This window comes from Leptodactylus fuscus, chromosome 4 (genome assembly GCF_031893055.1).
Source record: "Leptodactylus fuscus isolate aLepFus1 chromosome 4, aLepFus1.hap2, whole genome shotgun sequence".
NCBI lineage: Eukaryota > Metazoa > Chordata > Amphibia > Anura > Leptodactylidae > Leptodactylus > Leptodactylus fuscus.
This window is the reverse complement of record NC_134268.1, coordinates 69510077-69534432: the sequence shown is the minus strand read 5'-3', so window position 1 is coordinate 69534432 and position 24356 is coordinate 69510077. Positions and strand designations below refer to the sequence as shown.

The following is a 24356-nucleotide window of genomic DNA, read 5'->3' as shown; positions in this document are numbered from 1 at the left end:
GTTTCCAGAAACCATTTCAATACAGGCTCTTCAGCCTGCACTAATAGATCCAACCTCAGCATGTTCTAAAGTGCTCCACTAATATACCGGCAGCTTAATACACCGCAACACTGTCCATTTCCAGCACTCACATAATGAATGGAGCACCAGGGTGTGAACACCCAAGCCTGTTCTCAGGATCAGAAAGGTCACAACAAAGCCCAGTCGATCATGAAGTTATCCCTTATCCTGTAGCGAGGGGAATAATTTCAAAACTTAGTAAACCCCTTTAAGGCTAAGGCCCCACATGGCATCCATCAGAAAAAGAAAAAGAAAAAAAAATACAGAAGTAATGCATCGCTGTCTTCCCGCAGCATGTCCGCTGCGTGTATTTTATCACAAAGTGGGACTGGCTACATATGGCCTTTGCATTAAAGTCACATTTTTGTGGACAGCACTTACATACTGTAATGGGTCATGTGATTGGCAACAGGTCTATCATGACAAATATGGCATGCATGCAATTCAGAGCAGTAATCCTATTCACTGGCACTGGATTGAATACGGTTTAGGATTTTTGGCCAGAACCCAGCACAACCAAAAGGCGGTGAATTTATTAAGACTGGCACATCACAAATAATTCATATTGTCTGCCCTGGCACCAATTGTGCCAGACATATTAAATGGCATCAGCCTTTTAATTCTGGCATACCTCAAGAAGTCCCATATGCCAGAAATGAAGTCCCCTGCCAGTCATAGAAATGGGGATAGTAGCACAAACAGCACCAGAAAATTGAGAAGATCAGTAAATTCTCCCCAAGGAATTCATACACCAAGTTGAATACACTACAACACAAAATTACAATATCCTGCACTAGCTACAACAATTAAAGGGCGGCTGTCTTATGTCCTGTGCTTTTTTAATAGTAGATACCGTACTTTAATCCATGAAGATGGGTGTGGAGGGGGATGAATTCTGAAGCATCATTTGTTAGCATCTCTAAAGGGTCCTTTCACACAGTTTTTTGGTGCTGATTTTGATGCGGAATCCGCGTCAGAATCCACGTGGGAAAAAAAAAGCTACGGAATAAGGAACCCATTGAAGTCAATGGGAGGCTTTTTTTTTCCACGTGGATTCTGATGCGGCTTCAGCGTCAAAAAACTCTGTGTGAATGAACCTTAAGATTCATCCAGAAATAAGCCGACGGCTGAATGTTAAGATTGCAGTTGCAGTTACCCGAGACTCAAGAAACCTCTTCCATATTTTCATTTAGGCCTAATGAAAACAAGGAGCCTCCTGGACACAGTTATTTTCTACATACCGCTTCCCCAGCAGGTTACAGACTACTGTCCTTACCCAAGAAAAAGAATTGCAACAAAGGCATGTGAAGGAAAGGAATTGTAATTTGTTATCTGCAAGCAGATATTTCCCTTCCAATTTCTGTCTTCCCACACTGCCAAAGGACACATCATACTTGGCTATAAAATATCCCATAGTTATGTACATCTCCTTCTCCAAGACTAGACCCAGTTACATATAAGATCAGGAGGACCAATTGTAGATCATATGGGTAAGTGAACTAGGAAAGTCTCTATAATGACACATCTTAGGGCCCCTTCACACGGCGTAAGCGCTCCACTCATTTAGACACGTATACACGTGTCCGAGCGCGGTGCTTCAAAACAGAGCCCATTGATTTCAATGGGAAGCGCGCTTATATCGGCATATACAAGTGCTTCCCATTGAAATCAATGGGCTCTGTTTTGAAGCGCCGTGCTCGGACAGGTGTCTAAATGAGCGGCGCGCTTACACCGTGTGAAGGGGTCCTTATAGGAGGTCAGGTCGTAGAGCAGTCTGGAGTCTTACACGTACCATTACTTCCACTTCCTGGCCCATTATGCTCAACTGGGGTTTATGCAATTTTATCAAAATCCAAATGAAAATCTACATTTCTGCATCCCATTATTACAACTGGAATAACAATTCATGCAGACAAAAAAAGTAATGGAAGATTAGACAATTTGGGGCACATTTGCCAAAACTGCCCAATTGTAAAAGTTTACACTAACCATTTTTAACCGGTGCCAGATGTATTGCAATGGATGCTAAATCTGGCATATCTGCAGATTGTCTTGTCTAAGTTTATACCATTGATTATTTTGGATTAGCTTCCAACAAGGTTTTGGCCCTTTTTTACAGTCTCACCTTAAGCCATATCCCTTTCATGCAAGTGTCTAAAACATTTAATAGATGGGGTATATGGCATTGTGCCAGTTTTACAGCGCAAGGTGTGCCAGAATTTAGACCCATTTTCAATTAAAAGAAGCTCCGCTGTTTGATGTTCTCAGTTCGATATTGTGACAATCCCCAAATGGCGGTCTGATCAGTAAAGCGATCCTAAGCTAGTCACACAAGAAAACAGCACCTATACCAAACACTATGGTAGGTTTTGGTTTATCCATTTAGTTACTGTGGCCGCTAAGTTTGGATGTCCTTCATGCTCCATAGCTAGGGGTCCACGTAATGACTAAGTAAGTTACTTGCATGCCCCCTTTAAACAAATGCGTATGAAAATTAGTTTGTAAGCCAATGTAGCTGAAAAGTAATGAGGATCTGCTTATTTACCATACATGGACAAGCCAAGATTATAGGCTGAAAACACGAGAAAACTCAAAATCACACATACAATGAAAGCTCTGAATCTAGCTAATGAAATTCTCAATGTACCGTATTTTTCGGACTATAAGACGCACTTTTTTCCCCCCAAATTTTGGAGGAAAATGAGGGTGCGTCTTATAGTCTGAATGTGGGTTTGCAGCATGGCCGCGCTACTGCCACCGCTGGTTTTCTTCAGCGGCAGGAGTGTGACAATACTGCAGGCCCCGGCAGCTAAGACACTCCCCGGCATCCGCCGGTCTATTACAGCAGATGCCGGGGACTGTCTTAGCTGCCGGGGCCTGCGGATTGCCGCGCTACTGCCGCTGAAGAAAACCAGCGGTGGCAGTAGCACGGCCATGCTGCAAACCCACTGCTCCTCCGCAGGTCCTGACAGTTAGCCAGCCCCCCCCCCCCCCCGGCCTCATACCTTTAGTGATGCAGGCCGGCTCTTGCACGGCGAGGCCGCAGGAGCCGGCCTGTTCCGATGACAGCCGGGAGCCTAATGAAGGCTCCCAGGCCTGTCATAGATATATATTACTATCGCGGCTGGTCTATGACCCTCCGCGATAGTAATGTATAGAATCTCCCATAGACGGCAATACAATCCCTAGGCGGGGGATATTAAAATAGTAAAAAAAAAAAAAACCCACTTAAAAAAAATATAATAAAAAATAAAATAAATAAAAGTTCACCTTCTTTCCCTAGAATACATATAAAAGTATAACATTACTGTGAAACATATACATTAGGTATCCCTGTGTCTGAAAATGCCTGGTCTACACCTGGCCCCACAAAAAAAACGCCCTATACATCCCCGTACAGCTGCAGGGTCACCTGTCAATGTGGCCTTGCAGCTGTTCCAAAACTACAACTCCCATATATTAAATATTTTACCATTTTTTGCCTGAAAATTTTTTTTCCCTATTTTTCTCCTCTAAAACCTGGTGCGTCTTATAGTCCAGTGCGTCTTATAGTCCGAAAAATACGGTAGATTCAGTCTACTCAAGTTACATAAACCAAGACTGGTAGAGACCAAACAAGTTACCCAACAAAACATACAGGCTGACTTGTCGGTTTTCATCCACTGTACCCTACACATTTAATGCCACCGTCGGATACTATAACACATGGTAACAGTTACCAACTATTTACTTCCTTTGGTATTAGAGACCTGTGAAAAAGTAGATGGAAAGCCTTGAATATCACTGAAATCCAATGTATAGCATTCCAAAACAGGCACCCACAAGTAAAGAGTTATGTCAGCTATGTGGCTGAACTACTAGATGACCACACTAGTACAATCGAAAAAAAAACGGAAATCTTACACTGATTGTCTATCCTTAGAATACGGAACACTGAAAAAGCAACGTCCATTCAAGTGAATGGGGCCAAACTAGTAACAGTCCAAGGACATATGAAGACAAAGTCTCAGCCCTTGGAAGATGTCCTGTAGTCCGGTTATGAATGGTCATAAACATAGCCCATCAATGCAAAGACCTTGATAATGTGCCACACGTGGGTCCGCCAAGCAAAAACCAGCCAAGAATTCAGCTCACCAAATCGCACGAACACTCACAGCCATTGTGGTTGTACAGAGCTAAGTTACCAGTAGTTACCCATACAGGATATTCCCATCTTGAGAATAGTGATCCACCAATAAAGGTATTGAGAAAAGATAAATAATGGAAAGCCTTCAGTTAATATCAGTTGTGCAGTCAGTATTGTCCATTCTGACTAGTGGACTTCACAACCAGCGTCTGAAAGAGGCCTTACAAGAGTCTCAGTATGAGGCATAAAGACTGCGGACATGTGGGATCTGCCCGAGTGCAGGTACTAAGGGCAACAAAAGGAATCACCAGAAAAAGCTCCACTTTAAGGAATTTCTGAGATGTCCTAACAAATACGAACTATTAGGTGATCTAATATTTAATACACACACATTTAATGCCATCTTGGCGTTACTGATGAGCAGAGGGCGACTTGAGTACCATGTGGTTATAGATTTGAAAGCAACATGTCTTTAAGGTTAAGGCCCCACAAAGCAAGCTGCAAAGGGTGGGGGGAGACACACATGCTGTGAGAACAACCGTGGAGGCAACGCATCACAGTTATTCTGCAGCGCTTTTTACAGAAAGTGCCTTCACTGGAAGACAACAAGGGACCAACAGTCCCAGACCATGTTATGCCACGTGGGGCTTTAACCTAAAGGAGTTGTCTAGGCCAAAAATAATAAAAATAAGCCTTGGGGGTGAAAGTTAAATAAAAATCACACTCCCAGCACAGTCCAGTTCTGATGGTCCATTGCACGTGACGGCTGTGGCCAATCAGCCTCAGTGAAGGACATGTAATGTTAAGACCCATGACGTCCCAGGGTCTCTTCCTGAGGCAGTTAATAGCCTTCAGCAGTCATGTGACCACCAAGGCCAATCAGCAAAGGGATCCAGGACGTCACAGCTGGTGGGGGACTTCACTTCGAGAAGACTTCAGAGCAGAAAGAGTGGACCAAGCTGAGAAGACACCTGAACACCAGGGATAGGAGAGTAATACATTTGTTTTAATCTCTATAAACGTATTAAAAAAGGAGAGAGGGAGAAAATTATATATATATATATATATATATATATATATATATATATATATACACATATACACACACACACACACACACACATTCACACAGATTGTACACACTCCTACATTAATAGCATTTTCTAGGCCAACCTTCAAGCATTCAATGCACAGACACAAACATAGTAACTGCTTTAATATGTCGCATATCACACAATAGAAGAGAAGAAACTTTATTCATTCAGTTTGTTGTGGTTCCTGGGTTGCAGAAGTGAATCACTACAATACCCAAATCTGAATGAGGTCTTACTTTATAAGATCAATGAATAATTTGAGATCAAGAAACAGGGTTTGGTCTCCAATAAATATTTTACCAAGTGTTGGTTAATTCCACATATTTCACCAATTCAGGACTGTTTTAGTAGCATTCCACATACAATCCCTATAACCCATTGATTCATTTATAACAGTGAATACTGGGAAGAGCGCCAAAGCAATATATGCAATTCCTCAAATTCCATATTCTAAGGTTTTCGGATCTAAAAAGAAAAATAACCACAGCATAAGCTCTGTCTGAAGTGATATACAGGTCAAGGGATTTGATACCATCTAGTGAATACAATAAACCTCTGCTGACCTCAATGGCCAAGGCCGCACTATTAATGTAACCCACCTAACAAGAAAACTGCAAAAGGACTTGGAATAAACAGTCAAAAAAATAAATAAATACAAACCCACATTAGAGTACATAACTTCAGAAGATAAAACGTGAATATGGATGGCGACGGATGGCCCACATGGCCCATATTTTCATACAACCACTATAAGAGTTGAGATAAAGCTACAGAACTGAAGTGTGCCTGCAGATTTGGGTGTGAATAGTGTACATTCCTATGACTTTAGTAATTTGGTGACCGAGTACCCCAACTAGTATGTGGTAAACCAAAACGCAAAAGGACTTTAACATCTGGTTTCTGAAAGGTGATCTTCATAGCCAACACCACGACTACAACCACAAGAATAGATATCCCGGGCAGGGGCAACACGGTGGCTCAGTGGTTAGCACTGCAGCCTTGCAGCGCAGTTTTTCCTGGGTTCGAATCCCACCAGGAATAACATTTGCAAGGAGTTTGTATGTGCTCCCTGTGTTTGCGTGGATTTCCTCCCATTATACAAAGACATACTTAAAAAGAAATAAATAATGGGGGAAAAAAAAAAAAATACATTGTAACAACTGGGTCCTTAACCTTACTGGGGCTCAATCTACACAAAAAAAAAAAAAAAAAAAAAAAAAAAAATCCCGGCAGACATTCATCTGACAGTTTTCTGGTGCCATTAAAAACCCAGGCTGAACGACTGGGTCCTTAACCTTATTCCCACCTGTAGCACCATGCTATGGGCCACTGGATATCTGCATCTGGTCACTGCACACTCCTATTTTCCGTGTCTCAGAAGGCACAACCCATGACTGCAGACTTCAAACAGTTAAACAGCTGTAATTGTATAGATGCAAGTCTGATTATAGTAAATGGAGCAGGCCCTGAAATTGCAGCATTTTACCTATGAACAGACTCGCACCAATTGTGCTGATTCATAAAGGCTGAACACAAGTTTGTGCTACAGTAAGCTACTGTCAGATGATATGAAAGGCCTATTGGCTTATTCAGATGGTCGCAACGCGTCCGTGTTACGTGGACTTATGTGGTCATGTCTAATTGCATCACAGATCTTTATTATAGACGCAAACATTATTGGTTGACATAGTGAACAATTGTTGGCCTGCATTACATTTATCTATGCCGACATACTGTCCTGCACAGATTACAGTATGGTGTCAAGTTCTGAAAAACTTTAAGGGGCAAAGCCGTTGTAAGGGATCAGAGCAAGTCACTTGATATGATCAACCCACTGCTACACCCTGCTATTCTAGGGGGGCTAGACAAGGCCAGAACCCTTAATAAATACGTCACAGGACAAATGCAATGTAATTTACAGGAAAGAAGTCACAGCCACAGAGCAAGCAGATTATGGGATTCTGGACCAGAATGGACATCATGTCAACTGAGACATAATAATGATGGCAGAAACTGTACATCAGAGTGAAACACCCCATTAAGAATCTATGTCCAGTAGAGACAGACATGCACTAGTCTGGATTATTCACCGCACCAAGAACTTCACTTATCCACCAACCACATCCTATGATGTCATATCTTGTCATATCATGTCCTGTTAACTAACAAAAAGGGTTTCTTCATATACCATCCATACATTAAAAAGGATGTTACACCAACAGAGTATAGAAAAACGCTTAACTATATACACATTTCTAAGTTTTTAAATCGATCTGGGCCATGGAAGAGTGAAAATTTCTTCACTCTTTTTCTTGGCACAAAGCACAAATACTTTTCCCAAATGGTTTATCCTCTCTTATGATATAGCAAATACAGTTGTGTGTCATAGGGAGGAGGAGAGGAGTGCTCCTCATAAAGCCATGTTCACATCTGCAAAGTCCCCAACTGGTACAGCTTTCCATTTCTAGTTAGTGGGGTCCAGCAGGCTCCGTAGGGAACAACCATTGTAGTGGCCTTCCTCTCCATTGTTTGGGTCCCCTGCAAATTGCAGATTGGACTATGAAACTTGTCCTTGCGCTGCACAGAAGGCCCAATGAAACATTCCACAAACATATAGCTGCTAGTTATAAGGGCTGTTCCAAAATCGGGATCATCTACTCTGGAAACTAGCCAACGTCGGGAGATCCTGCTTGTCCCCCTGACCAGCTGTTCCTACCAGGGAAAGCTGCCAGCAATTCCCCATTTCACCTGAGGATTACATGTAATGTTACACATGGCGCACACCAAGTTCTATTTACGGCCATGTCCCCAGGAGGTCAGAGTATCCCCACCTTAGCAGAAGTGGGTCAGACGCACGGACAACCCTTTACTCCACAAAATTTACAGTATGGCTAAAGCCGAAAACTAGATGAAGTACTTTGTTACGATGATGTGGAGCTTCAAAGCTTCCATTCACAAAATCTAAGACTTGTCTGAACAACCATATACCACAAAATGACACAGATATTAGCAGATTACCATACACAGTCCACATTCACGCAGTGTATACTATGGCTGTATCTGCTCGCAGGGCGCAACGCAAGAAAACAAATACCATCCAGATGTAATTCATGCAATTCCCATTATGTTATTAATAAACCCATACAAGTCTCTAGAGATGGCTTACTGTTCTTGGCAAGCGCTCATTGCAAGCCGTCCCTTTAACCCTTGCACCCCCTCCTAGTCATGGAAACAGTATCTAGTCACAGGCACGTTCTGCTAGTGCATGTAATAGTGAAGTTACTTGGTACTGATAAGCCTTGTGGAGTCTAGGAAAAAAAAAAAAAACAGGCAACTTATTCTAGGAGGAAATGAACCCATGACCTCAGTGCCAGGACAGACAGAATCACTGCCCACCACTGCCAAGGGGGTACACAGGAGGCACCAGGGAGAGAGGCGGGTGCAGAAAGGGAGATTTCAGACAAGACACAAGCTAAAGAGTTAATCTAGTAACAATATGGGATGATAGCCATGCGAGCTCAGGACTGGAATGAGAAGCAGCTATTTTGAGCGTGGCATGTGGGAGACACTTCATGTTGTCATAGATACAAGCCGCACACCAAAATGAAAATCTGCCTTTACAGGCGTGTATTGGAGTGCGAGTGGCCCAAACCTAGAGTTGTCCCTCCATCCCAATCCATCCTTAAGGGTGCCCAGCTTCTAGGACTGGCAAGTGGGATATTGGCCGGTCACCTCAGGAAACTCGGGGCATGCACAGAACATTAGCACTGGGACGTGGGGGGGGGGGGGGGGGTACGTGCAGAAAACATGGCAAAAGCAAATAAAGCCACATGTGAACCCACTCTTAGGTCTTGGAGTACAGGCTGTGCAGTGCAGTTTACCATTGCTGTAGTCAGAGACTACTATGGAAAGCTCAGGGTTTTACACTTGACAATCTCTGTCACAGGCGCCCAGCTTTATCATAAGACTCCCATTTCCAAGCTTTATTCCTACAAATAGTCTCACAAGTGGAAGCAGAGGAAGACTGACAGCTGAATGGCCACCGCTTATCTGCACCCTACAGAGTACACACAAACTTTCCACAGCAAATGTCTCCAGGTCCTGCTTATCAAACAGGGCTTGTACTTTACTAGCGAGCAGAAGAAGGGGGGAGGGGGGGGGGGGTAATAAATAGGAATTTTAGGTGCATGTTTTATTCCAGTTCAAATAACACATTGTAGCAATATATGCAAGATAGCACCATAAGTTACATTAACACTCAATTCAGATGGTTAAAGGGATTTTCCTATCTAAGGGTTTCGCCTGTTCTCCTGTCTCTTCTCCCCTGTATTTCCTGGATTTAGTGACAAATTGGTGGGTGGGCTTAGCCAGTGTTATGTACAGATCAAGCCCCAAAGAATAACCAGCACACGGTTATCTCCAAGTTTACATCCAGAGATGATAGCAGCATTGATCCAGTACTGTCCTAGACCTTGGCAGGGCGCCGCAGCTAAGTGTATTGTACAGAGAAATAATAACAAGGATGGCTGGGAAAAGGGACTAAGTTATCAGCCTGGCCCCTAGAGTTAGGCCTAAGGTGGCAACAAGCTGTAAGCATTGAGGAGCCTTGTTCAGCTGTATTGGATAAAGAGCAAGTTAGATAAAGCAATGTATTGAGTAAAAGACTCACTTTAGGGAGCCTTCACACGGAGTATACGCTCCGCTCATTCTGAACGTAAACTCATTCAGAATGAGCGGCGTTACACGCACTACCCATTGAAATCAATGGGAGGCTTTTTTAACTATTGCTTTCTATATGATACGCGCGTATGCCGGCACCCATAGAAACCAATGGGATCTGTTTTAACGTCACTCATTCTGAACGAGTTTATGTTCAGAATGAGCGGAGTGTATACTCCGTGTGAAGGCTCCCTTAGGCTGCATTCACACTGAGTAACGCTGGCGTTTTTTGTGCTTATTTTTTGCACATAGCGCCGCGTTAACGCCGGGTAATGCCGCGTTAAAGCCGGGCAACTCCACCGCAAAATAGCGCGGCGCAAACGCGGCGCTATGTGCAAAACTAAGCACAAAAAACGCCAGCGTTACTCAGTGTGAATGCAGCCTTAGAGGGTATTTCTATCGCTGAACTTTTATTTTATTTTTATTTTTTTATTTTTTTTTTTGGGGGGGGGGGGTATTCATTGGTACTGTAGTGCAAGACAAATGTATACGTTGAACTGTGCAGTCACACACTGAGGAGAACCACTTTATTCTGCTATGAAATGAGTTTCCTGGCTAGTCATGGGACTCACAAATTGACTTGCCAATTCACAATGCAGCCAGAATTCACTTATTCTATGCAAAGGTATGAGAGCCTGGATTTAACACACTCATAGGCTTGCACAGAAACCAGCGACTTCTAGCAGCAAGTCAGTCTGCCGGTCAACTGATCAATAGGAGACCCTATTCAGGGCCAGGAGAAAGAGAAGGGCACCCCTGGGTAGTGACAGCATCATTCTTAACACAACAGTACACCCTGTTTTAGTGGGCTAAAGCAAGTTTTGCAAACTTGTCTAGTGAAGTACTGCAAAGTGAGAAAACTACCCAGCCTCATTCCCCCAAAACTGCAGTCACTTATAAATTTTAACCAAAGGTAGCTTCATTTAGAGCCTTCATCATGAAGCAGCCCCCTCGGTGCCCCCACATGTGGGAGCTTTGATGGAAGCATTACACTATATGTAGTATAATGGCCCTCACATTCAGTAGAATGGATCACTCAACTCCACGAACCCTCTAAACACCCACAAACGCCATCTATACTTTATAAGCACTTTAATAAGTACTAATGGAGGCTCTCCTTACAGTCACAGGCACCCTGAGAAGCAAGTGGTAAGCTGTGTTCAGAACTCACCCAGTGCCAACATCACAGCAGGCCAAGGGGCAGAGGGAAGCAGCGTACCAAGTACTGAACCCAGCTCACCATTTTCTACCTGAGGTGCATGTAACTACAATGAGTGTCTCGTTCAGTACTGATAGTAGTGCTCATTGCACTTGCAAGGATGACATCCAGAGGCAGAGAATACTGCAAGTGGAGAAACATTGGGTTACAAAATAAAGGAAAAAAACCCAGAGATGAGATTTTACGCAACAGAGGTGAATGGGACTTACAGAAGCCAAGGGGCTCTATCATTGGGAAAAGTCATTTTTAACTAATCACATCCTTGCATAGGCTTTAGAGAGGCTATTCCACACCTACCTTTAGTATGTAGCTTGCCTCAGTGGTTTCTGAATAAGTCCGGTTTTATTCATATGCTAATTAGACTGTGTGCACGATGCATTGTGCACCCCCTTTGCTATTGTTTCCTATGGGTGTATACCACACAGGCTGCTGCTGCTGACTCAGCTTCCTGTTTATACACACATAGGAGATAATAGCAGAGACGAGTGCTGCTGGGAACTTCCTGTGCTGGCTGGAAGCTCATTAGCATATGAATAAAACCGGACTTATTCAGAAACCACTGAGCCAATCTACATACTAAAGGTAGGTGTGGAATAGACTTTCTAAAGCCTATGCAAGGATGTGATTAGTTAAAAATGACTTTTCCCAGTGATCGAGCCCCTTTAACAGATCAAGCTAGGAATTTCCTTAACTTGGGAGCCACAGAAATAGCCTTATTTACTGTGTTATGTAATGCAGAACTATGGGAATATCCCCATTTATCCACTTTTATAAAGCAGACGACTCTGGTGGACCAGCCAATTGCTACGAGTAATCGCTGAACACTACTCCCCCCACAAAGCTAAAAACAGTAACATCTGCAAGGAAAAACATACTTTCAGGGATCCATGCATATGAAGGAATATGGACAGGAAAATCCATTCCGTATAATGCACTAAACAGTCCAAAGTTTGTCTCCCTACATCATAGAAATCTACAATGCACGTAGGTGTAGGAGACAGTGGAGCCCAAGCTAGGCAGGGAAGTCTAGCATACAACACCTGTACATGGGGCCTAGGGGTGTACTAGAATGCAGCAGCTCTGTCGCAGACATTTTTACATCTGAAGTCTTGAGTGTTCATCAGAATAGTTTTGTTTCTTGAGCAAGTTACCATTCAAATAAAATGTTAGTCATATAGTTGCAGAAATGTTACCATCAAACCTGCTCCATGTGAATATACCCATACAGTCCGTGTCACAACATAAGGTGTTGCCAGGGAGTTCCGTGTGTTTTACTGGCACTTTCTCCTTCACTTTTTTAAAGCATCACCATGTGACCCCAGTCTAAAAGTACTTTCACTAACACATGAGAGACAATACACACATGGACAAGATTGTTGGTCCCCCTCATTTAATGAAATCAAAACCCACAATGGTCACAGAAATAACTTGAATCCGTCACGTTATAAAAATTGCTGACAAGCCACAAAGCCTCTGGGAGAATGTCCTATGGACAGATGAGACAAAACTCAAACTTTTTGGCAAGACACATCAGCTCTATGTTAACAGATGGAAAAATTAAGTATGTCTTGAAAAGAACATTGTCCCTACTGTGAAACATGGAGGAGGCTCTCTTATGTTCTGGGGCTGTTTTGCTGCATCTGGCACTGGGTGTCTTGAATCTGTGCAGGGTACAATGAAATCTCAAGACTAACAATGGATTCTAGAGAGAAATGTGCTGCCCAGTGTTAGAAAGCTTGGTCTCAGTCGCAGGTCATGGGTCTTGCAACAGGATAATGAGCCAAAACACACAGCTAAAAACACCCAAGAATGGCTAAAGAGGAAAACATTGGACTATTCTGAAGTGGCCTTCTAGGGGACCTAACCTAAATCCTATTGAGCATCTTTGGAAGGAGCTGAAACATGCCGTCTGGAAAAGGCACCCTTCAAGCCCGAGACCAAAATACCTGTAGAAGTCTCATTGACAGTTACAGGAATCGTGTAATTGCAGCGATTGCCTCAAAAGGTTGTACAACAAAATATTAAGTTATGGGAACCATCATTTCTGTCCAGGCCTGTTTCATAAGTTTTATTTTATTTTATTTTTTTTTATTTGTTTAAGCGAAAAGCAATGTCTGACTTTAATTTGTTCATTTTCATAGAATTTTTTTATTTATTTATTACTACTTTTGTCAGATTCAAATTATTTCTGTGACCATTGTGGGTTTTTCTTTCATTAAACGAGGGGGACCAACAATTCTGTCCACGTGTGTATATAATCTCTCGTCGGTATTGAAAAGAACAACTCTCCAAAAGTCTGTTATCTACATTTACAAGTCACTTCTTTAATCCTCAGGGTAAATTCTTCAGACAGATGCACAGCTAATTTCCATAGGAGATCTACCTAAAGTCTTCACAAGCGATGCCATTCAGCTGGCACCCCTGTACTCCAGATAGGAATCCAGTAGTAATCTCCCATTAGCTGCATCATGGTTTGCCATGTAAACAAATACCATAACTCATCCATGGCGGCAACCACCACCGACATTTTGATGCAAAAAAAAAAAAATACAGCATAAAAAAACAAAACAATGGAAGCTGCAACAGTGGCTCCCATATGAAGCAAGTGTGAACAGAGCCTTAGATGGATGAACTGATCTCAGATAAAACTCTTATCTTTCATCTCTAACTGTACATTGACTGTCACCTTTAATGGAAACACCAGCTCCTGTTTATTCACATGTCTTTCCCCTGAAGCATGCTTCTTGCTTTCCTTGCTGACCCAGCATGTGGTTTAACTATTGTCTTCCTGTATGAGCACAGTAGATTCTTTCCAGGACTGAAAACAACCCAAGGTCCCAAAATTATTAAAGGGATTCTACCATTAAAACCCTTTTTTTGTGGATAAGACATCGGAATAGCCTTTAGAAAGGCTATTTGTCTCTTACCTTTAGATGTGGTCTCTGCTGCGCCATTCCTTAGGGCTAGTTCACACGTGAACTGCCCGCACGGGTTTTGACACAGAGACGCGGCTCTCTGGTCAAAACCCGCCTGCTGCGACCATCGCGGTCGCGACTTTCCCCTCCGCTGTCGGCTCAAATGAATGGAGGGTGCTGCCCGTGCGGCTTCCGCCTGAAGATAGGGCAGGTTGCTTCTTTTCTCCGCTAGCAGCAGCCCGCCGCTAGCGGAAAAAAGAAGCCTGGCGGTCTGCATAGACCACCATTGTAAGGGGAGGTTTTGGACGCGAAATCCGCTGTCAAAAACCTCCCCTGGGCTCACGTGTGAACGAGCCCTTAGAAATACCGGTATGCAAATGAGTTCTCACAGCGATGGGGGCGGTCCCCAGCGCTCAAAAAGCGATGGGGGCGTCCCCACCACTGCCAGAGAAGTGTCTCCAAGCACCGCCTCCTTCTTCGTCCGCTGCGTCATCTTCAATGTCTTCTTCCAGCGCAGACTCGTAACTTCTAGAAGAGCAGAGCAGACTGCGCAGGTGCACAGGCCACGGGAAAATGGCCGCTAACAATACTGTGCAAGTGGCCATTTTCCCATGACCTGTACGCCAGCGCAGTTTGCTCTGCCCAAGGCCCGATGCCTAGAAGTTATGAGCCTGCGCCGGAAGAGGAAATTGAAGACGACGCAGCAGATGAAGGAGGCGGTGGCGTTTGGAGATACTTCTCTGGCAGCAGTGGGGACGCCTCCATCGCTGCGAGAGAACTCATTTGCTACCGGTAAAAACCGGCATTTCTAAGGAACAGCGTGGCGGAGACCACGTCTAAAGGTAAGAGACGAATAGCCTTTCTAGAGGCTATTCCGATGTCTTATCCACAAAAAAAAAAAAAAAAAAAAAAGGGTTTTAATGGTAGAATTCCCTTTAAGAAAGGCCTTCCGTGGAGATTTTAGCTACCAAACCTAGACTATCAAAACAAGAGGCTAAAGCTCTCCCAAACAAACATGCTCCCAGGGCGGACTGATCCTGCTGCTCAGCCACCTTCTTGCTGTGGAACTTGTCACTGGCTGTGACATCCTGGTTCCTTTCCACTGGCCTCAGTGGTCATGAGTGGCGGGCACCGGAGACAAGGGAGTGTTTTTTTCCTTCACCTCCCCCAGCCTAATAAATAAAATTTTAGCCTGGAAAACCCCTTTAACCATAAAATATTTACACCAAATTAAAAAGGAATATTAATCTCTCAAAGACCCAAATATCTCCAACAAGAGGTTTTCATTGCCAGCTGTGTCAGGTAACAGCAGCCAACCATAGAACCGAGCATTGACCTCTGCACAAACGGCACATGACTGACTAAGATAGGCAATCAAGCGTCAATTGTGCTGAAGCATGTGATTGGCTGTAAATGTCAAACGACAAAAACATCACTGGGACCTATAAAAAGAAGAGAAGCGGTAGACGTAGTTGAACTTGGGACAGACAGCGAGTAATGTAAATAGCTGATCAGCAGAGGTCCCAGATGTCAGACCACCACTTATATTGTTAATATATCATGAGTACAGGTCATCAACCAAAAAACTGGATGACTCCTTGAAGTGGTATTCCAGTAACACTACATCCTCGGTTCACTGAAAAGGAAATAAGTGCATGATCACTTGGAGTCCGACCGGTGGGATGTCATGAGATAAATGGGGTGCCATCTAAGAGACTGCAGGAGACAGCCAAATACTTGGCTCCTCTGACAGTCCCATAGAAGGGAGGAGTGGCTTGTCATTTTAATGTTAAATAATTTAGTTTGGCTTCCCATGCACATTTATACAGGCCAAACCCACCCACCATCTAATAACTAAACGGGGAAGAGTAGAACAATTATTGGACATGTTGAATTTAAACATACCCAATCCTTAAGTTCTCAAGAAAGGTAAGCTTCCACCAGAAGTGCCTAGCATGTATGTTAATGTATACATGTGAGGGGTTATCTGGGTTTTCAAAGCTAGGAAGGCTTTCATTTATTATCAGACTAAACTGTTTACCAGGTGATGAAAGGTTTGCAAACAGAACCTCTGGCACGTGACGCAACCGCTTCTCCACAAGTGCTAACTTCTGACTTGTTTTAGAGTAACTGGTAGTAAAGATTGGGACTTGGACACTAGTCAGTGACTAGACAAGAAGGGCATGCTGCCATGAAGAGCCTGATGAAGGGCATGTTGGGAGTTGTAGTTCAATCTCAGGTGGCAGAGCAATGGCTTATGGGAAAGTCTCCTGAGACAGCCATGGAGTGGTTGGGATATGGTAATCTCCAGGCCCACGTGTAGCCCTGCCTCAGAAGATTGCTTTTATAATGCTTTGTTTATTGTCTTTAAGACTTATTAATATGCAGAGTACAATATCTTGAAGAAACGCAACAATGAAGTGTCTGTCCTAAGAAAAAAAAGGAAGTAGAGTAGTGTGAAAGGGAAAATGTTAAAGTTTGATTTCCACCACCCACAGCAATCTGAAAAAACTTGTTTTTTGTGCTTGAGCACTACTATCAATCACTTAAGAAAATGAGAGACCTTGTTGGGAGAGTCACATTCCCATGCTCATCATTGTGGTTACACTTCAGAATACGGGGCGTGTTACACATTGCTAAGTAACTCCAAAATATTTGGGAACTTTCAAAGAAGGCTTAGAGATTTCTGCAGAAAACTAGAAAAACGCTACAGTTCATACGTATAAGCCTGGCTGAGATCTGCGCTCCTGTTTGCAGGGACCTTTTACTGACTGTTCAGCTGCTCTCGTGCGAGAATATTTTGGTCACCTATGGCAGTCGTCTCATGCAGCCTCTGGGATCAAATAGGTTCACATTAGCGATGGGGTTTCCATTTTTCACGTCGGCTCGGGAACCAGAAAAAAAAAAAAACAAGAAAAAACAACCCGCTTGTTGCGGTTACGCTGGGTTCACACCAGCATTCTGTGTCCGTACTCAGGTTTCTGTCTTCTGCCAGCAGAAGACAGAAACCTGTCAGACCAGGTCCGGCCATGAGCGCCGGTGAGCGTTTTATGCTCTCAGCGGCGAAACTTTTTTTTAAACCGGACACAGAGTCCTGCATGTGCGACTTTGTGTCCGGTTTAAAAAAAAAAAAAAAAAAAAACTGTTCCGCCGCGGAGAGCACAAAACGCTCACCGGCGCTCATGACTGGACACTTTTCAAACCCATTCAAATGACTGCAGGTTTTCTTCTCCTGCCCAGTTTCAGGCAGGAAACGGAAACCTGTATAAACGGAGACCAGGCACAGATGTGAACGAGCCCTTACCCGTGGTAATCCATGGATCCCACAGACTATGGTGGGGTCCAAAAAATGCAAAGAGAGAAGTCCTACTTAGGACTATTTTCAAGTGGACTGGGAGACAGAATTCCTACACAAAAACAGAGTGTAGGTGTGAATGCAGCCTTAGCTTACAGATTAGTAGACCAACACTGATAAGAGCCAGGGACATTAGTCTGAATGGAGCACTGGTTGGGCAGCACGCACACTGCTCCAGTCATTTCAATGAGAGCACAGAGATAGCTGAGCATCCCCACTGGCATGAATGTGGCGGTGCAAGAACTGCCCCACCACCGCTATATTCAGAACAGATTGATGGCGGATAACTTGCTTTTGTGGGAAAACCGCTTTAAGAATTCCATCAGGATTTTGTGAAAGCAATCCAACTCTGTGATGGTATTCACACTCCTACAAGATGGCTGTCAACAACTTAGCACCATTGACAGCATTTTTGTCCCTGCTTACTCCATCATATCAAGTGTCATGCGGATGAAGGTCTGTGCGATTGCAACGTTTGGACGCTGACATCAAGTACATTTCTGATGTTCTACTACGATTATCTGTGTGTGCGCAAGTTTTTTTTATATGAAGATCACGAAATAATGTTTGGTTATATTTAATTTTTGAAGTGCTAATGTATGATACTATGTTTCCTAGACCAAGCCCTGAGCCGAGACCCAGACTGATCAACGCTGAAATCCCTACTTGCCCACAGCTTTAAGTTGAAGCCCCATGTTGCAGAAAAGCAGCTTTTTTGTTGCATTTTGTTGTGGTTTTTTGAGCCAAAGCCCAGGAGTAGATTGAACAAAAGGTAGAAGTATAAGAACTTCCTATATATTTCCTGTTCCACTTCTAGCCATTCTTGACTTTGGCTCAAAAAAAACTAAATCTGCAACAAAAAAGCTGCGTTTCTGCAATGTGGGGCCTTAGCCTATCTGTACTATTCTTAGTACTGTAGAACCATCATCTATAACCATGATGCTGGGAGTGCTGTACCCAGGTAGGGAGGCAGGTGAGGAAATATAGGCAACATACTGTATAGTTTATATCATGAACTAGTAGATAACACTGCAACCCCCTCCTACCGATTCTGCAATATCATTTGTGCCGATAGCCCCCTAGCTATGGAAGTGAACATCTGAAGATTTTCAGCAAGATGGCCTTTACATGTTAAGGTTCTGAAAACCAGAAGCAGACGAGGATCATAATGGGAGAGAGTAAAAATGAGATATGCTGCTCCTTCTTCAAGCCATTCCTGGCTCTGGCTTTTAATGCCTTGACATATAATGAACCCCAACGTCTATGACTGTGGGGGCGGCTACTATTATCAGAAGGGTGTACTGATGGGGGCCAAGTCTCTATCTACAGTTCCAAGCTATTTTCTGTTATGTTATTTTTAGTTTCAGTGCACTTTATAACAGGAGATATTTTTGCACCATGAATTGTTGGGCATTTGCCTTTGCAGATAGCATCAGTAGTTAGAAAGTTTGTGCTAGAGGCTGCTGGTCTATCCAACAAGCAGGGCACAGTCAGGGGTGGCACAGGTCACCTGCAGGGCCAGAATTTTCAGGCATTTCCTGTGTTGGAGACCTAGAAACCTATTTCCCCCCCCCCCCCCTTTGCTCAACATTTTCATCCCAGGCATCCCCTTTAAGCAGTCACAAGAACCTCCAGCCATGGAAAGCTGCACAGTACTATCAATGGCAATATTTGTAGGGGGTTAGCGGCCATAAACTCAAATTTGCCATAAGGGTAGAAGGTTCGGGGGGGGGGGGGGGGGGGGCTTGCAGAGGAACCTGTGGGGGAGCCTAACGTTCACCAGATTGAAAGCAGGTATTTTTGCTGCAAGAGTCTGCACAGAAAAACACTTCATAATCTTGCAGAGTATTTCGGCATCACGGTAGAAGGATTTTTTTTCTGCAAACAAATTATAGACTTCACTTTGATATGCTATAAATTTTAAGATTGGATCTGTGCCAATCGCTGGGAACCCTATAGCTCCCTAGAACTTGGGAGTCAGCAGTCTCACCTGCAGTCAGTTATAACATATACAAATGCAGAAAAAGCCCTGTGAATTGTATAGGGGTTCCTCATGACTTACCAAGATACTTCTCCCACCCATGGGATACAATTACCACAGAGAATCCCTGAATGGAGGAGTGCAACTAACAGACAGGGCTCTCCTCCTGAATTGCCACCCACACCTTACTCACAGGGCCTGCAGTAGAGTCGGACAGTATCACCAAACTAGATCAGAGTGTACAGTGGGTGCTCAGACAGGGAGGGGAGAGGTACTTCTGTAGTCACCTGCCCTGCACGTTTAAAGGTATGTATCAAGATAACTTTTGGATCATTCTTTAAAAAGAATGCCTATGACACCCACCAACTATACGGATTCACCTTAAATACCTGCACCCTGCACTGTATGTGCCATTATTTACTTATGCAGCTTCTTTAGGTTATAGTATAGTCTGTTGTGCTAAGGCTAAAAATGGAAGTCTAACATTGCCAGAAATTTATCTTTCACATTGGGGGGAAAAAAAAAAACAAACAAAACAAACAAAATCGAGAATGCTCAGTGAGATGAGAGTCTTGCGCATAGAAAATAGCACAGAACACAAACTGTAAGTACATGCAAGAGTGACTTCAAAGAAACGACATTTCCTGTGCACGCCTTCTAGTACCGCAGCTGAGCTTGGGGTGGCATCTCCTCCCAGTCACACAAGTGTAAGACACCACAAGGTAAGAGGCACAGCTCTTCCTGCCCAGCATCCCTCAGCTACCTCATCCAATGAAATGGCTATGACCAGTGGATTTAAAGGGACAAAGAAGACTTGAATGGTCACTCAATTATAAGTTTCTACGACTGGATATTAAAGAAAAAAAGGGCATGGTTGGTTGACATATCCTCAATAATAGGTATTCCAAAAGCACACGGATGCTGAGGTTGTGGTGAAAAAAAAAAATATATATATGTTAGTCTGATCTTAAAACAGATCTGGTCACACAAGAGTCGGGTGGGGGGGGACGACAGGTGATATTTTATAGCATTCATGCTGACAAGTAGGGGGATACAGAAGTGGTGGCATATTTCACACCCCGCTCCATCACAGATCTGGGGCTGCAGGTACAGCATACTTTCTGGCTACGTGTCAGGATTTCTATAACTGGGCAACCATCAATTCTGTCAGTGCAGAACCTGCCCAGACAATTCTACCTAGAAATAGTAATTATCTGCCGCACACTCACTCACTTCCCTCCTTCTCTATACACCAAAGATTTCATCATCAGGTGACTTAAAGGGGAAATCCGGTTAAAAGAGACTTGGCATCTGCCCTGTAGCATAAACAATGCAAAACAGTCAGTCCACACATACACATCAGCTAGAAAATACTTTCCTCTGTCACACTCTGTTTTTAAGTTTGATACTCAGATTGCCAACCATTAAGGCTTCCCTATTCATCACCCAGCTTTCCAGGAGCCCTGAACAGCAAGCCTGCTTAATAATGCAGGACTATAAAGAAGAGAGAGTGTAACCCAAAGAACTTTTCATTCTGTAGCTTGGAAAAAGAAAGCTGTAAGGTTCTCAGAGCTGTCTTAGAAGCAGATATAACTTTTCATAACAGTAGGGTTTCTATACACTAGCAGTAAGCCTAGGTTTACACGGGATGGGAGTCGCAGCCAAAGATCGCCAGATCACCCTGCAACTAATGTTAGCAAACGGGATCACACTGCAACCCCTAGTGGGTCACAATGAGGACTTATAGGTCACAAAAATGTCAAGCAATGGTTGACATGAAGTCACAGGACCCCTGGATTGGTAATGTAGCCCCATTTAAAGATCTGGAATCTATAGATATGCAATACGCAACACGGACAAGTCACCACAAAGCCAAAGCCTTAAAGGGGTTGTCAATGGAGTTCAACTTAATTGATTTTCTACAGCAGTATCTTAATGCTCAACCCAGAGGTCCAGCAATAAGACCCTAAGGAAGGAAGTCAAGTTCATCTCCCCAGACAACCCCTTTAATGTTATTTTAGAAGGAGGTGCAGGTCCCCTTCAGAACTCACATACAGGTGAAGCATGTCACTGGAGGCCCACTTTAGAGAGGTTATTCCATTAAAACCACATCCAGTGAATAGGGGACAAGTGTCTAAGCAGTGGAACCCCAGCAAAGACAAGAGGGGTACCCGATATTATTTACATTTGTGGCTCCATTCACTTCTATGTCGCTTATTGCATAACTATAGATTCCAGATCTTTAAATGGGGCTACATTACCAATCCAGGGGTCCCGTGACTTCATGTCAACCATTGCTTGACATTTTTGTGACTATAAGTCCTCATTGTGACCCACTAGGGGTTGCAGTGTGATCCCGTTTGCTAACATTAGTTGCAGGGTGATCTGGCGATCTTTGGCTGCGACTCCCATCATGTAACCAAAGTTACCACGTAAACCTAGACATTGTAGTCTATCCCCATCAGTCCAACAGACATGTCACCAGTCAGTCATGGTTGCACATGGCTTACACTGGCAAAGTAACATGCAACCTAAAAAGTCAGCGGGCTCAAATATTTTTGCCATGGCACATCACCGTCACGCTGTGTGGTATGTCACACCGTGGCCACGTTCACATTAGTTACTAGTGACGCCACAATACCATCTTCGTGTCTCACAACCAAAGTCATTGGGTCCCATCTGCCTAAAGTATAGCTGGGAAACACACAGACTGTTAGTGGGCAGCAACCACGAAACGTCCAAAAACAGCGCAAGTCCACAGAAGCGATAGGCCAGTAAGGGCGCCAGTCAGCAGCCACCACGGCCCAGCCTGTGGCTATAGGGCTGTGCAGAAGATATGGCAATGCATGAAGCACACAGGGTTAATAGAGGAGCCCCATCCCCACAGAGGCCATGTCAAGTGGCAGCTGCCGTCAGCAGGCATTATCAGTGGCAGCCTGTCAGGCTGGCACCTTGTCACCGCTGTCACTGGCTCCAGGGACACTCACCAGCAGACAGTCCGTGTTCACCTCCGATTTGGGGTCACGTAACAGGACGTCGATCTTGGCGAAGCGGGACTCGAAGCTCTCCCCGGTAGACATGGCTGCAGGCGGGAGATGTCACCGTGTCCTAGTAGATGCAATGCTGGCTCCCCGGAGAGGCCTCACAGTGCCGGAGGACAGAGGAGGAAGCTGCCTGCGTGTCTCACAGCTCCGTGCTCCCTCACCCCCACCTCAGTGCCGGGCTCTGTAGCGTATCGGACCCCGGCATCCTCCCCACGGGCCTCCGTCGGACACATACACACAGGCCCGGGCCGGAGGTGGCACAGCCCAGCGGGGCCCTGCTGACAGACACTACTAGGAGGCAGCCGGCTCAGTGTGTGTCCCCCGCCCGGCGTCACTATCCGGCCCGCACTCTCATCCCTTTACTTAGCGCTGTCCTTCCTTCCTCCGCCCGCGGGCACACACGACAGTCAGGGCTGGTCTCCCTGTTGCGGCTCCCGGATTGATGATGATGCCGCAAGCTCCTCCTGACTCACAAGCGCTACACAAATATGTCCGCCTTCCTGTTCAAATACACAGACGGGCGGGGAGGTGGGAGAGAGAGACAGAGGCCGCGCAGGCGCCGGGGAGGGCTGCGGGGGAGGGAGGCTGCAGCTCACCCAGAGGCAGGAGGTGGGCGCTGTACTGCTACCTAGCAGCAGTGCTTACTAACAACTCTCACCTTCACACAGGCATCAAAGCAAGGAGGGAACACAGGCTAGCCTAGCCTTCTATTCACACTGCACTTACACCTTCAGGTTTTTGCATGCAGTTTTTTAAAGCCAAAGCCAGGTGTTGATAATAAGACAACGTTCACACCTGACTGCGGCTGCTACTCCTGGCCATGGCCACCTTCGCTTCCATTTCTGAAGGAGGGCTGAAGTGGAAGCAAAGGTGGTCGTGGCCAGGAGTGGGGATCAGTAAGCCGGGCCCACAGCAAGAGTATGTGTTGGGTGAACCCCACAAGATTCATCTCACAAGGTTCACTTGGCAGTTACGTTACGTCCGGCCTGAAGCAGCTATTATTATACTTGGGGGGGTCTCTCAGACAGCAGCCGCTCCGGAACATTATACAGTGTGGAGGGGCCGCTATGGAACATTATACGGTGTGGAGGGGCCGCTATGGAACATTATACGGTGTGGAGGGGCCGCTATGGAACATTATACGGTGTGGAGGGACCGCTATGGAACATTATACCGTGAAACGCCTCTTTTTTTGCACAAACACAACGTCGGACATGCAGGACTTTGTGTCCATGCAAAAAAAAAAGAAAAAAAAAGCAGTTTCACGGTGGAGAGGACGCATACAGAGACTTGTGGATTGCTTTAAAAACTTATTGAAATTAATGGGTTTTTAAACCGACCATATGCGAGACATCCCAAGCTGTTTTTCTGCAATTTCGGCGGAATCACGGTGGGCGGGCAGCAGTGCAAGTATGAATGCCCCCTAACTTGAAGCACTAGTACAAAATCTGTAATGGAGCCCCTAGCTACTTTGTTACCTTTATGTTAAGTGGCAGAAGGACCTTTGGGCCCCCTCAGGGTCCAGAGCCCAGTACTGACTGCACCTCCTATAACTATGCCCCTGCCACAGAGAAGGTACTGCGTCTGAACCCATTACTGGTTCTAGCTTTAAAAACTGCATGTGAAAGCCTTTCTTTGTAACGTGGGAGCTTGTAGGCGACATAAGCAAATTTATGCTTTTGCTGTGGCATAAATCAGAGCTTTAAATTGGAGCTGTGTGTGAGGAAATCCCCCAGTGAGGTTCTCAGCCTCCTGACCCCCATATTATAACACATCTCTATGGAGTAATATACAGATTATAGAGCAGCCACCAATTCCTCTCAGATTATCCTTATATTGATTA

At 44.5% G+C, this 24356-nt stretch overlaps 1 protein-coding gene across 3 annotated transcripts in view; it reads right to left on the bottom strand.

Annotated features, from left to right (window-relative positions):
- ROCK1 (Rho associated coiled-coil containing protein kinase 1) overlaps positions 1-23021 on the bottom strand; it is an 80568-nt gene extending 57547 nt beyond the window's left edge. For all 3 annotated transcript variants that reach the window (XR_012715448.1, XM_075270625.1, XM_075270626.1), the window contains exon 1: positions 22457-23021. Coding sequence is in view for 2 of the 3 variants with exons in the window: in XM_075270625.1 (XP_075126726.1) it covers positions 22457-22549 (93 nt within the window). In the remaining variant the exon portion in view is untranslated. The remainder of the gene's footprint in view (positions 1-22456) is intronic.
- Between the last annotated feature and the right edge of the window lie 1335 nt (positions 23022-24356).